This window comes from Hemitrygon akajei, chromosome 11 (assembly GCF_048418815.1).
Source record: "Hemitrygon akajei chromosome 11, sHemAka1.3, whole genome shotgun sequence".
In the NCBI taxonomy this organism is placed as follows: domain Eukaryota; kingdom Metazoa; phylum Chordata; class Chondrichthyes; order Myliobatiformes; family Dasyatidae; genus Hemitrygon; species Hemitrygon akajei.
In genome coordinates, this window is record NC_133134.1 from 167,765,635 (window position 1) to 167,780,537 (window position 14,903).

The window sequence follows — 14,903 nt, forward strand, 5'->3', positions numbered from 1 at the left end:
ATATAATTATAAAAACTTTCACTATCTGTTTTTGTTTTGTGCTAGTTTGCTTTCATAATCCTGCTTCCTTTTCTTTATTTTGCAGTTCTTTGTTGCTTTTTAAAGTCTTCCAGTTTCCCACAACACTTATGTATCCATTTAGAATGCTTTCCACAGTACATCTGTAGAAATTTTCTGAATGTCTTTGGAGACATACCAATCTTCTCAAACTCCTAATGAAATATAGCCACTGTCATGCCTTCTTTGTAGTTGCATCAATATGTCAGGTCCAGGTTAGATCTTCAGCGATACTGACACCCAGGAATTTGAAATTACTCAATCTTTCCACTTCTGATCACTCTGAGGACTGGTGTGTGTGACCTCACCTTAACCTTTCTGATGTCCACAATCAGTTCTTTGGTCTTTGATTGTGTTGATTGCAAGGCTGTTGCTACGACACCACTCAACTAGCTGACATATCTCACTCCTGTACGCCATCTCATCACCATCTGAAGTTCTGCCAACAATTCTAAACCACTAAGTTCAGGAACAGTTATTACCCCTCAACCATCATGCTCTTGAACCAGAGGGGATAATTTCACTTGCCCCATCACTGAACCTTCCTCCCAACCTATGGACTCACTTTCACAGACTCTTCATCTCATGTTCTTAATATTCATTGCTTTTTATTACTATTACTACTTTTGTATTTGCAGTTTGTAGTCTTTTGCACTTTGGTTGGTTGTCCACCCTGTTGATGCAGTCTTTTATTGATTCTAATTGGATTTACTGAGTACGCCCTCAAGAAAATAAATCTCAGGGTTGTATTATAGTGACATATGTATTTGATGATACATTTACTTTGAACTTTAAATCGGCTGCTGGAGTGGTTAGTGGAGGTAGAATGCACTGCCAGGGCAGTAGTAGAGCAAATATGTTAAAAAGGCTTTTATTTAGGTTGTTGAATGTGCAGAGAATGGAGGGATATGGACATTGTGCAGCCAGAGTGGATTAGAACATAGAATATTATAACAAAGCACAGTACAGGCCAGTTGCCCCATGATATTGTGCTGACCTTTTATTCTACACAAAGGTCAATCTAATCCCTCCCTCCCACATAGCCTCCTTTTTTCTTTCATCCATGTGCCTATCTAAATCTCTTAAACGACCCTAATGTATCTGCCTCTACCATCACCCCTGACAGCATGCTCCACGCACCCACCAATCTGTGTAAAAAACTTATCTGACACCCCCTATACTTTCTTCCAATTACTTTAAGTATGCTCACATTTTAAAGATGGTGCTTCCCCCCACAAGTAACTGTTCCAGCAATCTCAAACTCTGCATGAAGTTAGGCACTTAATTTCTAGTTTAACAAACACAAAATGCTGGAGGAACTCAGCAGGTCAGGCAGCATCTATGGAGACAAATAAAGAGCCAACGTTTCAGGCCAAGACCCTTCATCAGCTGAGTTCCTCCAGCATTTGTGTGTGTTACTCTGGATGTTCTTTATGTGAGGAACACATAATGTGCAGACAGTTCTTTATGTACAGACAGTTCTCCACAAAATAATCAACACAACAGGTTGGACTCAAACAGCATTCTTATTTGTCCAGCAGTTTATTATGTTCAGGATCATTGAAACCCAAATTCTTATGCATTAAACATCACCTGCCTTTCAAAAGAGAACCACACTCTGCCAACTGATACTTGGGTTGTTTGTAGCGCATCAGCAGCTAAGGTTTTGGCTGTGCTTAGGAGCTTCACTTGTTGAGTTCATCAGCTACACTGGTTCAGCTGAAGCTGTTGTTCTTCATTCTTCAGAGAGAGACACACAAGAGCAGGTAGCAGATTGTAAAATATTCAATTAATGTTAGCAAAAGCTACAGGATTTCCCAAATTATGATTGACACTAGAGGCTTCCAAATGCATAAAAGGAGAGGTTGAATATCACATGAATAAATCATCGTATCCTGGAGGAGGAAGGTGGTCAGGGTCAGGGCTGAAAGAGAAAAGCATTCTGTAATCATTCAAAAATCCAACAACAAGCACCACAAATAATATATCTGAAGATACAAGGACATGAGGATGGGACTAATGGGATTGATCTATGAAAATAAACAGACTTCAGGAGCAAATGGCCTCTTTCTGATTCTGTACATATTGGATTACCGACCTTTCAAGATTATCCTAGAGACTACAGGCAATAAAACATTAACCACCTGGAGCCAAACGTAAGCATCTCTGGGAAAAAATATAGGGAGGCATGTATAAGGACATGTCACAGGTAGGCTTTATTTTAGAGTAGAGGCAGATACATTAGGAACATTTAAGAGACTCTTAAATAGGCACATAGAATTCATTGCCGCAAACAGTTGTGGAGGCCAAGTCATTGGGTATATTTAAAGTGGAGGTTGAGTGGTTCTTGATTAGAAGGCATGTCAAGAGTCATGGGGAGAAGACAGGAGAATGGGGTTGAGAGGGATAATAAATCAGCCATGATAGAATGATGGAGAAGAATCGAGGGCCCAAATGATCCCCTTGTAAAAGAAAAATGGAGGGCTTTCGACTGATCTTGGAGTAGGTTAAGAGGTTGGCACAAAATCACGGGCCAAAGGGCCTGTACTACATTGCAATGTTCTATGTTCTAATTGTTTTTTTTAAATTCGAAAATTAAGAAAAAATCCACAGATGCTGGAAATCTAAAATACAAACTGAAGATTCTGTAAATACTTAAGCAGGTCAGACAACTTTGATAGGAAGCGAAACAGAGCCAACATTTCCGATTGAAGACCCTTTACAGAACTAGGAAGGAGACAAAGGAATCTTGCTAAGTTGCAGAAGCAGGATGTTGGCAGGGGACTGTCACTGATGGGGCAGGCAGGAAGGCTATACAGCAGGTTAACAAAACTGCCCAATAAATGTGGGAAGCCACTCTCAACCTTTCTGCTCCCATCTCTGATTTCATTGTTCCCTCTCCCTCTTCACTACCTAGATTTTTATCAGATCCTTCCCAGGCCAGAGGAAACAGAGACAATACAGCAATGGAGGGGCCACTCAGCCCATGATGCTGTGCCGATCTCTGTCAATTTATACCAAATGTCTGTCCTGTCCATATCCCTTCATATTCATGTCTCCCTCTAACAGCCTCAAACTCCAAACTGCTTGCTTCCAACAATACCCCGGTAACCAAGTCCAATCACCTGCCACTCTCTGCGGAAAGCTTGACCCTCACATCGCCTTTAAACTTCCCTTTCTAACTTTCAAAGCATCTTCTCCGGTTGGTTGATATTTCTATCCCAGGGAAAAAATTCTGACTGTGTCCATTATCTATACTCATAATTTTAAAGACTTCTGTCAGATCTCCCCTTAGCCTCTGACACTTTAGGGAGAAGAACCAAAATTTGTCCAACTTTCCCTTGTAGCTCATTCCCTTGAATCCAGGCAGCATCCTGATAAACCTCTTCTGTGCCCTTTCCACAGTCTCCACATCATTCCTATAATGGGTCAACCAATAAGAATATACGTGTATTCACAAGAGATTCTGCAAATGTTGGAAATTCAGATTCATCATTATGTGCCATGCTGTATGACGTGGGTGACCATGGTCTTCCATCCGTCCCTGATCCGTGAGGGATCGCCACCTGTGGGGAAGTACCCCTCACACTGCCATTCCCATTCCTTTCTCTTTCCATGACCATGATTGTTCTTGGCAAATTTTTTCTACAGAAGTGGTTTGCCATTGCTTTCTTCTGGGCAGTGTCTTTACAAGACAGGTGACCCCGGCCATTATCAATACACTTCAGAGACTGTCTGCCTGGCGTCAGTGGTCACATAACCAGGACTTGTGATATGCACCAGCTTCTCAAACAACCATCCACCACCTACTCCCGTGGCTTCATGTGACCCTGATCAGGGCAGGGGAGGGGCTAAGCAGGTACTACACCTTGCAAAGCATGACACACAGACTAGCGGAGGGAATGAGCACCTTTAGTAGAGATGTACCTCCACACCACCACCCAGAAAATTCAGAATAACACACACAAAATGCTGGAAGAACTCAGGAGATCAGGTAGCATCTATGGAAGGGAATAAACTGTTGATGATCTGGTTAAGACCCTTTGCCAGGACAATATATTTGTGATTTTTTAAAAACATCTCTTATTTTGCTCTTTCTCTATTTATTCTTTTATATTCTACCTTCACTTTATCTTCCCCTTCTATCTCTTTCTCCTTCAGTTTCCATCTGACCTTCACCTAACTATTCCTTGTGTCACCTTTTGTGCCATGTGATGTTCTGTACCTAGGAAAAGAAACACTTCAAAGTTACGTATGTGAAAGTGACAAGTGTGATATTGAACTGTGAATATTCTAGGACATGGATTCAGAAATGAACATTCCACTGGTGTAGAAACACCTGTTCAATTAGACAACCATGTGGTAATGTGGCATTTATAAAGCTTCTGCTGAATTTCAATATAAAACTTCAGACATACCCAGGACGGCCACGTCCAATTGGCCCAAATGGGTCAAACCTGGCTCCAGGGGGCACAGATCCAGGTGGAAGCTGTCCTGGTATTCCCGATGATGGGTCAAATCCAGATCTTGGCATTCCGGACCTTAAAGGATCTACAATCATTCCACCTCTTCGGTCACTGGTGAACAAAAGCAGAAAAAGAGAAGCACATTGAGACCTCTATTCAAAAACTTCAGCTGAAACTCAATGGAGTGGAGCTGGGAGTAAAGATATTCTACAGTCTGGGAACAGAGACTGATCCGATAATTGATGAAAATGTTTTCTGTTCTGTCCGTTTACTTGTAGGTGAGATGGCACAGTAGCACAGTGGTCAGCCTAATGCTATTACAGCAGCAACAGTAAGATCGGGGTTCAATTCTTGACATTGTCGGTAGGGAGACTGTGGTTCTCCCCATGACAATGTGGGCTTCCTCTCTCATTCCGAAGATGTACAGATTAGGGTTAGGAAATTGTGACTGTGCTATGTTGGTGCTGAAAATGTGGTGACATTTGTAGGCTGCTCAGCACGATCCACATTGATTGTATTTGATACAAAATGGTGCATTTCACTGCATGTTTCGTACTTCGATGCACATATGACAAATAAAGTTAAGTTCTTTCTTTGCACTTCTCTGAATGGAGTAAACATATGACGACATATGCATTTACTGCATGTAGGATGACACAACCTGGGCAGAACTGAAGAAATGCTGGACTGTCACATGGGGCAAAATCTAAAGATCAACCTGTAATCTAAGGTGCATGAAAAAGCTTTTATAGCACTAATTTGTGGAAAGCCTGGGAAGTTTTCCTTATGTTCAGACACTTATTCCTTTTAAAAAAAAAGATTAGCTTTATTTGTCACATGTACATCAAAACATGGTGAAATGTGTTGTTTACGTCAATGAACAACAAAGTTTGAGGATGTGCTGGGGGCAGCCTGTAAGTGTCACCATGCTTCCAACACCAACAGGGTATATGAACACTGATCCTGATCTGTTCATCTTTGGAATGTAGGAAGAAACCGGAGCACCCAGGGGAAATCTAGGTGGTCACAGAGAGAACTTACAAACTCCTTGCAGGTAGCGGTGGGAAATAAACACAGATTACTAGCGCTCTAAAGTGGTGCGCTAACTGCTACAATACCGTGCCCTCTATCCAGTCACTTCTCATCTTCCTTTGCTCCAAAGAGAAAAGCCCTAGCTAGCTTGCTGAACCTAAGACATGTAGTAGTAAATTGGATTCGTCATTGGCCTAGCAGGAGAAGCCAGAGAGTGGTAGTAAATGGTTGGATCTCTGACTGGAGGCCTCTGACTAATGGTGTGCTACAGGGATCGGTGCTGAGTCCTTTGTTGTTGTCATCCATATTTTAGGATAATTTTCTGCGCTGGGTTTTCAGGAACATTTCCAATGGAATTATTCCAGAAATGAATAACAGCCCCGTGGATTTCTAGAGGTCTGCCACAGTACCAAGATGCAGGAGGAGAGGTAAACAAGAGAACATTAGAGTCTAACCCTGTAAAATCTCCAGACTGTTACGAGCATCTTCACAGGGTTATGCACAACTGACAGCTATGAGCAACAATACCTCTAAAGCAACTGCAGCTTAAAGTAACAGTGTGGAATACCGCACCACTGACAAGTCCATCCAGTGGAAGACAAACCCTGTGATTCAATCATACTGCGTTAGCTAGACAGCAGAAAAAAGATTCTGAGGCAATTTACACTTGCTTTTTTTGACTAATTAATTGGCACCATGATTGGAAATGTATTTTATTTAGAGATGCAGGCCGGAACAGGAGGAACTGGAGCGCCTGGAGGAAACCCATGCACACACGGGTAGGAATGTACAAACTTGCTTACAGAGGATGCCAGAATTCTAACACGCTGAGCTGTAATAGCATTGCATGAGGTTAACTTCATACCAAGGGAAGAATTCTCCTTGCATGCTGAGAAACTGGAATCAGAATCAGTTGTTCCTTTAGAACAAGGCTGAAGAGGAATTTTTTTTTGCCAGAGGGTGATGAATTTATGGAATTCCTTGCCACAGACAGCTGTGGAGGCCCAGTCATTGGGTATATTTAAAGCAGAGTTTGACAGGTTCTTGATTAGTCAGGGGTCAAAGGTTATGGGGAGAAGGCAGGAGAATGGGGTTGAAAGGGATAATAAATCAGCGGAGATTAAAAGGTGGAGAAGGCTCAATGGGCCGAATGGCCTAATTCTGCTCCTATGTCTTATGGTCTTATGTTTTGAAATTTGTTGTTTTGCAGCAACAGTACAGTGCAACACATAAAAAAAACCCCTTTAAGTTACAATGAGATTACAATACATTCATTCAGTGGCCTATTTGGGCCCAATTAAGCAGCTGCCCCAATTAGCCAAAGTTTCATGGCTATAGTTAAAAAGGCATAAAGACGACAAACTACCATTTAACTGAGTAACAAATTTTGTATTAAAATGAAATACAGAACAAATTAGAACTCTATCAATACCATTACAGTACTATAAAACTGTGCATTAGTTCCTAATAGTTATCAAAGGAGGATTTTCTAGTGTACAGTGCCTTGTTGTTTTGAATGACTGTAAATGAACAAAATCAGTGGAGACACAGTGTAGATAATAGACTGCCTTCATACAATGCTGTCAACAATTGCATCCTCAAGATGATTGTCTATAGACACCTTCAAATTCTTCATAGTTCTCAACTTCTTGTAGTAGTGAAATTGTTTCATTTTCATTCCCGGCCATTTCTGGCATCTCCAAACCTGAATGCTGGAAACCACAGTGAGCAAAACAGTTCTGAATTGACTTGATGCTTATTTCTCGCCAACTATCTGTGACAAAAATCACTTCTTTTTGAACAGAAGGACATGCAAATGACACTTTTTAAGGACAGTACAGCCATACAAGTACACGCATCCGACACTAGTGAGAAACTGTTCAGCAATAGTCTCTTGTCCAAATTAAGCGAATTAGTGTCCCAAATAAATAAAGGGAATCCTGGCTATTTTTCCAGTTAGCATTTGTCTTTTTAAAGAGTTTACATAAATAAATGGCAGCCCTGATTAACTGATAACCCAGTTAACCGGAATCCACTGTATATGTACTGTAAGTTGACCAAAAAGTGAGGTGGTGTTCATGAAATCTCATGGCAGAGGAGAAGAAGCTGTTCAGGCTCCTGCACCTTCTCCCTGTTGGTAGCAATGAGAAGAAGGTTTGGCCTGGATGGTGCCTTATAGAAAATAGACTATAAGATATATTAGGTCATTTGGCCCATTGAGTCTGCTCCATCATTTCATCATAGCTGATTCAGTTTCCCTCTCAGCCCAATTTCCTGCCTTCTCCCTGTATCCCTTCATACCCTGACCAATCAAGAACCTATCAACCACCTTCTTAAATATACATAAAGACATAGCCTCCACAGCTGCCCATGGCAAAGAATTCCACAGATCCACCACTCTCTTGCTAAAGAAATTCCTCCTCAAAGGATGTCCCTCTGTTCTGAGGCCGTGTCCTCTGGTTTTAGACTCTCCCAACATAGGAAACATCCTCTCCACGTCCACTCTATCAAGGTCATCCCACCATTCAACAGGATTCAATGAGGTCACCCCTCATTCTGAATTCTAGTGAATACAGGCCCAGAGCCATCAAACGCTTTTAATCTGACAAGCCATTCAATTCTGGAATCATTTTTGTGAACCTCCTTTAAACCATCTCCAGTTTCAGCACAACCTTTCTATGATGAGGCCCAAACCTACTCACGCTACTCCTTGTGAGGCCTCACCAGTGCTTTATAACGTTTCAACAATACATGCTTGCTTTTATATTCTAGTCCTCTTGAAATGAATTCTAACATTGCTTTTGCCTTCCTCACCACAACCTGCAAATTAACAATTAGGGAATCCTGTGTAAGGACTCCCAAGTCCCTTTGCATTAAGGAAGATAAGAGGTGACTTGACAGACAACCGTTACATTTCTTCTACCAAAATGCCTGACTATAAACTTCCCGACCATGTATTTCATCGGTCATTTCTTTGCCCATTCTCCTCGTCTAAGTCATTCTACAGCCTCCCTACTTCCTCAAAGCTACCTGTCCCTCTACTTATCTTTATAGCGTCTGCAAACTTTGCAAAACAGCCATCAATTCCATCACCCACATTATTGACACATAATGTAAAAAAAATTGGTCCCAACACAGACCCCTGTCACCAGCAGCCAACCAAAAAAGCTTCCTTAATTCCCACTCTTTGCCTTCTGCCATTCAGCCACTGCTTTATCCATGCTAGAATCTTTCCTGTAATACCTTAGGCTCATTGCTTGTTAAAGCAGCTTCATGTTTGGCACCTTGTCAAGCGCCTTCTGAAAATCCAAGTACACAACATCAACTGATTCTCCTTTATCTATTCTGCTTGTTACTTCTTCAAATAATTCCAATAGATTTGTCTGGCAAAATTTGCCCTTGAGGAAACCATGACGACTGTGGTCTATTTTATCATGTGTCTCCAAGTAACCTCAGACCTCATCCTTAATAATCGACTCCAACATCTTCACAACCACTGAGGTCAGACTAAATGGCCTATAGTTTCCTTGCTTCTGCCTCTCTCCCTTCTTGAAAGTGGAGTGACAGTTGCAATTTTCCAGTCTTCCGGAACCATTCCAGAATCTAGTGATTCTTGAAAGATCATTACTAATGCTTCCATGGACCCTTCAGCCACCTCTTTCAGAACTCTGGGGTGTACACCATCTGGTCCAGGTGATTTATCTACCTACAGATCTTCCAGTTTCCCAAGAATCTCCTATCTAGTTATGGTAACATCACACACTTCATGCCTCCTGACACCTGGAACTTCCACCATACTTCTGGTGTCTTCCACATTGAAGACTGATGAAAAATACTTTTTCAGTTTGTCCATTATTTCGTTGTTCCCCATTACTACCTCTCCAACATCATTTTCCAGTGGTCCAATATTCAGTCTCACCTCTCTTTTACACTTTATGTATCTGAAGGAACTTTTGGTGTCCTCTTTAATATTACTAGCTAGCTTACTTTCATAATCCATCTTTACCTTCTTAATGACTTTTTAGTTGCCTTCTGTTGGTTTTTAAAAGCTTCCCTATCCTCTAACTTCCCAATAATCTTTGCTCTATTAGATGCCCTCTCTTTGGCTTTTTGTTGGCTTTGACTTCTCTTGTTATCCACGGTTGTGTCATCTTGCCTTTAGAATACTTCTTCCTCTTTGGGATGTATATATCCTGTGCCTTCCAAACTGCTTCCAGGAATTCCAGCCATTGCTGCTCTGCCATCATCCCTACCGGTGTCCTTTTCCAGTGAATCCTGGCCAACTCCTCTCTCATGCCTCTATAATTCCTTCTACTCCACTGTAATATCTTAGCTTTTCATTCTCAAATTTCAGGGTGAATTCAATCATATTATGATCACTTTCCCCTAAGGGCTCTTTTACCTTAAGCTCTCTAATCAACTCTGGCTCATTGCACATGAAGATGTCCTCAACAGTGGGGAGGCTGCTGCCTATGATGGAACTGTCTTTAAAAACCAATGTAGCTTCTCCCGATTCTTTGCAGTGGCACCTCCATATCAGACAGTGATTCAAACAGTCAGAATGTTCTCCATGGTACATCTGTAGAAATCTGCTAGAATCTTTGGTGACATACCAAATCTCCTCAAACTGCTAAGGAAGTATAGCCACTGGTGTCCCTGTGTTCAGTCCTTCAGTACATTCAGGACTGAGACTGATGGATTTTTGGATCATTGTAAATCATGGAAGTGGAATAAGGAAGGGGAAGTGGGAGCCAGGAAATAGTTTTGTTTACTGGCACAACTAGAATGGAATTAGAATTGGTTTATTATTATCACCTGTATCGAGATGCAGTGAAAAGTTTTTGTTTGTGCACCATCCAGCCATAGACAGGTGCATAGAAATGGTACAACAGAAAACCAAATGTACAATGTAGTGTTACAGAGGAAGTGCAAGGAGATTGAGGAGTCATCTGACTCACTCCAAACAGCTTTCTCCCCCAATGCTGTCAGATTTCTGAACGGACAATGAACCCGTGAGCTCTACCTCACTATATTCATTCTCTTTTTTTTCTCATCTACATTAAACCTGATTCTGACTCTTTTCACTGCAAAGCAACACACATTTGCAAGGCCATTTTGGGGCCCCATGGTAGAGAAGTAGTTAGCGCGAACCTATTACAGTTTGGGACATTGGAATTTTGGGTTTAATTCCGGCATCCTCTGTGAGAAGCTCATATGTCCTTCCTGTGAGTGCATGCAATTCCTCCAGGTGCTCTGGATTCCTCCCAAGGTCCAAAGACATACCTGTTAGTAGGTTAATTGGTCTTGTAAATTGTCCTGTGATCAGGATAGAGTTAAATCAGTGGGTTGCCGGGCAGAAAGAGCCTATTTCATGCGTATCTCCAGATAAAATAAAAGTTAAAAACTTGAGCAGATCTGTCTGTGCTTCCCCTTATTTTCAGCAGGAGTCTCGTAGTGTACTGTTCTGTCCTAGAAAAACAATCATCTTTAAATGCAGGCGTGTAATGAATTATATTGTTTATGAAAGAATACAAGATCATACAGAACTATCCCTGTGATAACTGTAACAACTTCACCATTTCGAATAACTAATCCATGGTATGACATTTTGAATCAATTGAGTTTGAAATGAACTATAGAAATCTGTGGATAACTATTGTTAGCAGATATCAACACAACCTCGGGAAACCAAAGAAACTGTTGGGTTCAGGAACTGAAAGAACTGATTGCTTTGAAATACAATGTTCATGGACTGAGAATTCAAACAAGAAATCATAAATACAAGGAATTCTGTAGATGCTGGAAATCCACAGCAATACACACAAAACGCTGGAGGAACTCAGCAGGTCAAGCAGCATCTACGCAGAGGAATAAGCAGTCGATGTTTCAAGCCAGAATAAGGTGGTAGAGGAAGGGGAAGGAGTACAAACTGGAAGGTGATAGGTGAGACCAGGTTAGAGGGAACGCAAGTCAAACTGTAATAGTATGAAAAGACTGCATAGGTACTAAACATCTATTAATGCATTACCACAGCAACTAATTGATAATCAACTACTTGATTTTTAAAAAATTTTAAATTTGTTTGTGCGATATGTAAGTCAGTCTCAATCTGGCGTTTACTGCTCCGGAAATGGAAAATAATTGATGATTAAAAGAATAAAGATTAGTTTTCTCTATCACATGTACATCAAAACATACAGTGAAATACGTCATTTGAATCAGATCAAATCAGTGAGGATTGTGTTGGGTAGCCCACAAATGTTGCCATACATCCAGCACACCCACAAGTCACTAACACTAACTTGCACATCTTTGGAATGTAGGAAACCAGAGCACCTGGAGGAATTCCACATGATCACAGGGAGAATGTAGAAACTCCTTACAGAGAGTGGCAGCAATTAAACCCTGGCTGGTGATTGCTGGCGCTGTGAAACAACTGTGCTAAACACGACACGACTGTGCTGCCCTATGCACATGAATAATCTTCTGCAGTCCACAGTTAAAAGAATCCAGCTGTGATGATCTTGATTAAAAAGGGAGATGATTTATTGCTCTTGACCTTCTTAAATTACTGAGAAATGATGGATACTTATGAATATACCAGGTCTTACTGTGGTACCACACGGAGGGACTGACGGTGGGAAATTATACCCTCCATCGCACAGCATGTCCTCATTAGAAGCTGCTGTTCATTCAGAAGCTGGCCACAATGCTAAATTGTGGTTTAATCAGGAAACATTTGAAAATGATATAAAACCCAGGGGAAGACATTTCAAGGTGGTGAAATGTCAAGGATAGAGAAGCAGTCTGGATGCAGCCATTTTAAACTTGGTTACCTTAATGAGAACAGAATCAGCTTTGTTATCAACATCTGCTATGATGTGAACTGTGTTCTTTTGCAGTAGCAGTACAGTGCAAATGCAAAAATTATTATAAATTCCAATATTAATAAGTAGTGTTAAAAAAGGAATAACAAGGTAGTGTTCATGGGCCGTTCAGAAATCTGATGGCAGAGGGGATGAAATATTTTCTGAATTGCAGAGTGTGGGTCTTCAGCCTCCTGTAGTTCCTCCCTGATGGCAGTGATGATAAAAGGGCATGTCCTGTATGGTTGGAGTCCTTAGAGATGGATGCAGCCCTCTTGTAATCCTGTGCACTGGAGCCTCCATACCAGGCTGTGATGCAATTGTCAGCATACTCTCTATTATACATATATAAAAACCTGTAAGAGTCTTTACAGGCATACCAAATCTCCTCAAATTCCTACATGGAGCCACAACTCTGTCTTCTTCACGTTATAGTTGGAAGGGAACACTAGCATCCCATTTCAACAAAACAACTTACACAGCACTGTTCAATACATCTGAAGCAGATTGCACCTGACCTGTAAGACCTGTGAACTGATATGTGCAAATCCCGACTGCCCTGTCAAACAGATAGGTTTTTAACAATCTGGAGGTACTCAGCATACATGGGGAGAGAGAACATGTCTGGGTTTTGAGATGAAACCTAGCATCGAGACTAGGAGTGGAGAGGGGAAGATACCAGCATAAGTTTCAAAGCTGGCGTTCATAAGAAAGTGCCCAGCAATGAATGGACTCTAGTAAAAAACATACTGAAAGGCCAAATAGAATGGACGTGAGAGGATGTTTCCTATAGTGGGGGAGTTTAGGGCTAAAAGGCACAGCCTCTTAATAAAAGGACATCCCTTTAGAATAAAGATAAGAATTTCTTTAGCCAGAGGGTGAAAGGCGGCCATTAGTTGGGAGATTAACACCAAAGGGTATTGAAACAACAGGCAGAAAGGCATAGGCAGTGGTGTGGTTCTGTAGGTAAGAGATGGAATTACGACTTTAGAAAGCGGAGACACTGGGTCAGAGAACATTGAATATTAGTGGTTGGCGTTAAGAAACTGCAAGGGTGAAAAAAACATGGTAATCATGTTACTATCCAAACAGTAACCAAGATATGGGGTTGAGTTTGCAGAGGGAGCTAGAAAAGGCATGTAATAAGGGTAATGACATAATTGTAATGGGGGATTGGGAAAATCAAGTTGGTATCAGATCGCAAGAGAGGAAATTTGTTGAATGCCTATGAGATGGCTTTTTAGAGCAGCTTGTGCTTGAGCCTACTCGGGGAAAGGCTATCTTAGATTGGGTGTTGTGCAATAACTCAGATCCTATTAGGGAAGAATATAAATGAACCCTTATGAGGCAGTGATCATAATGTGATTGAATTCATACTGCATTTTGAGAGGGAGAAGCATAAGACCCCTGAATCATATTGCAATGGAATAAAGGGAATTACAGAGGCATGAGAGAGGAGCTTGCCCAGGTGGATTGGAGGAGGATACTGGTGGGGATGACGGCACAGCAGAGATGGCTGAAGTTTCTGGGAATAGTTCACAAGACTCAGGATAGATATGTCCCACAGAAGTTGTTCTCAAATGGCAGGGGTATGCAACTGTGGCTGACAAGTGAAGTTGGATGATTGGGAAACTTTTAAAATCCAACAAATGGCAACTAAAAAAGCCATAAAAAGGGAAAAGATGAAATACGGGGGCAAACTAGCCAATAATAAAAAGCAGGATACCAAAAGATTTTTCTGTTATATAAAGAGTAAAAGGGAGGTGAGAGTTGATATTGGGCCACTGGAAATGATGTTGGTGAGGTAGTAATGGAGACAAAGAAATGGCAGATGAACTGAATGGGTACTTTGTATCAGTTTTCACCATGGAAGACAACAGCAGTGTACCAGAGGTCTGTGAGTATCGGGGAGGCATGTGTGCCATTGCTATTACAAAGGAAAAAGTGCTAGGCAAACTCAAAGGCGGATAAGTCACCTGGACCCGATGGACTACATCCCAGAGTCCTGAGAGAGGTTGCTGAAGAGATAATGGATGCATTGGTCATGATCTTTCCAGAATCACTTGGTCCTGGAGTACTGCAAGATTGCCAATGTCACTCCACTCAGTTAGCCTAACCTCGGTGGTTGGGAAAGTGTTGGACTATCATTAAAGATGAGGTTTTGGGGTACTTGGAGACTAATGATAAAATAAGTCAAAGTCAGTGTGGTTTCTGTGAAGGGAGATCTTGCCTGTGTTATGAGTGATGAACAGACCTGATGGACACTGGGGTGAAGAGTTAACTATCCCCCCCCGGAGAAACACGAACTATTACTGTTGCTATGCTGACCATGAGAAAGAGACAAAAAACAAGCAAGAACATCTGCGACAGATAAGAGAGTGGGGGAAATTGCTGATTAACTGTATTGTGACTCCTTTTTTAAATTACTTACTGTTTCGCTGCAAGGACAATAGTTTGCTCATAAACATTCCTCAGTGGACTG

The 14,903-nt window shown here is 41.4% G+C and overlaps 1 protein-coding gene across 1 annotated transcript in view; it reads right to left on the minus strand.

The window, feature by feature from the left end:
• Window positions 1–1,580: 1,580 nt before the first annotated feature.
• The window catches only part of psmf1 (proteasome inhibitor subunit 1), a 62,337-nt gene continuing 49,014 nt past the window's right edge, over window positions 1,581–14,903 (minus strand). The window contains exons 6-7 of the mRNA XM_073062200.1: window positions 4,476–4,634; window positions 1,581–1,981 (exon numbers count right to left, since the gene is read on the minus strand). Of these exons, the coding sequence (XP_072918301.1) occupies window positions 1,930–1,981; window positions 4,476–4,634 (211 nt within the window). The 3' untranslated portion in view covers window positions 1,581–1,929. The remainder of the gene's footprint in view (window positions 1,982–4,475; window positions 4,635–14,903) is intronic.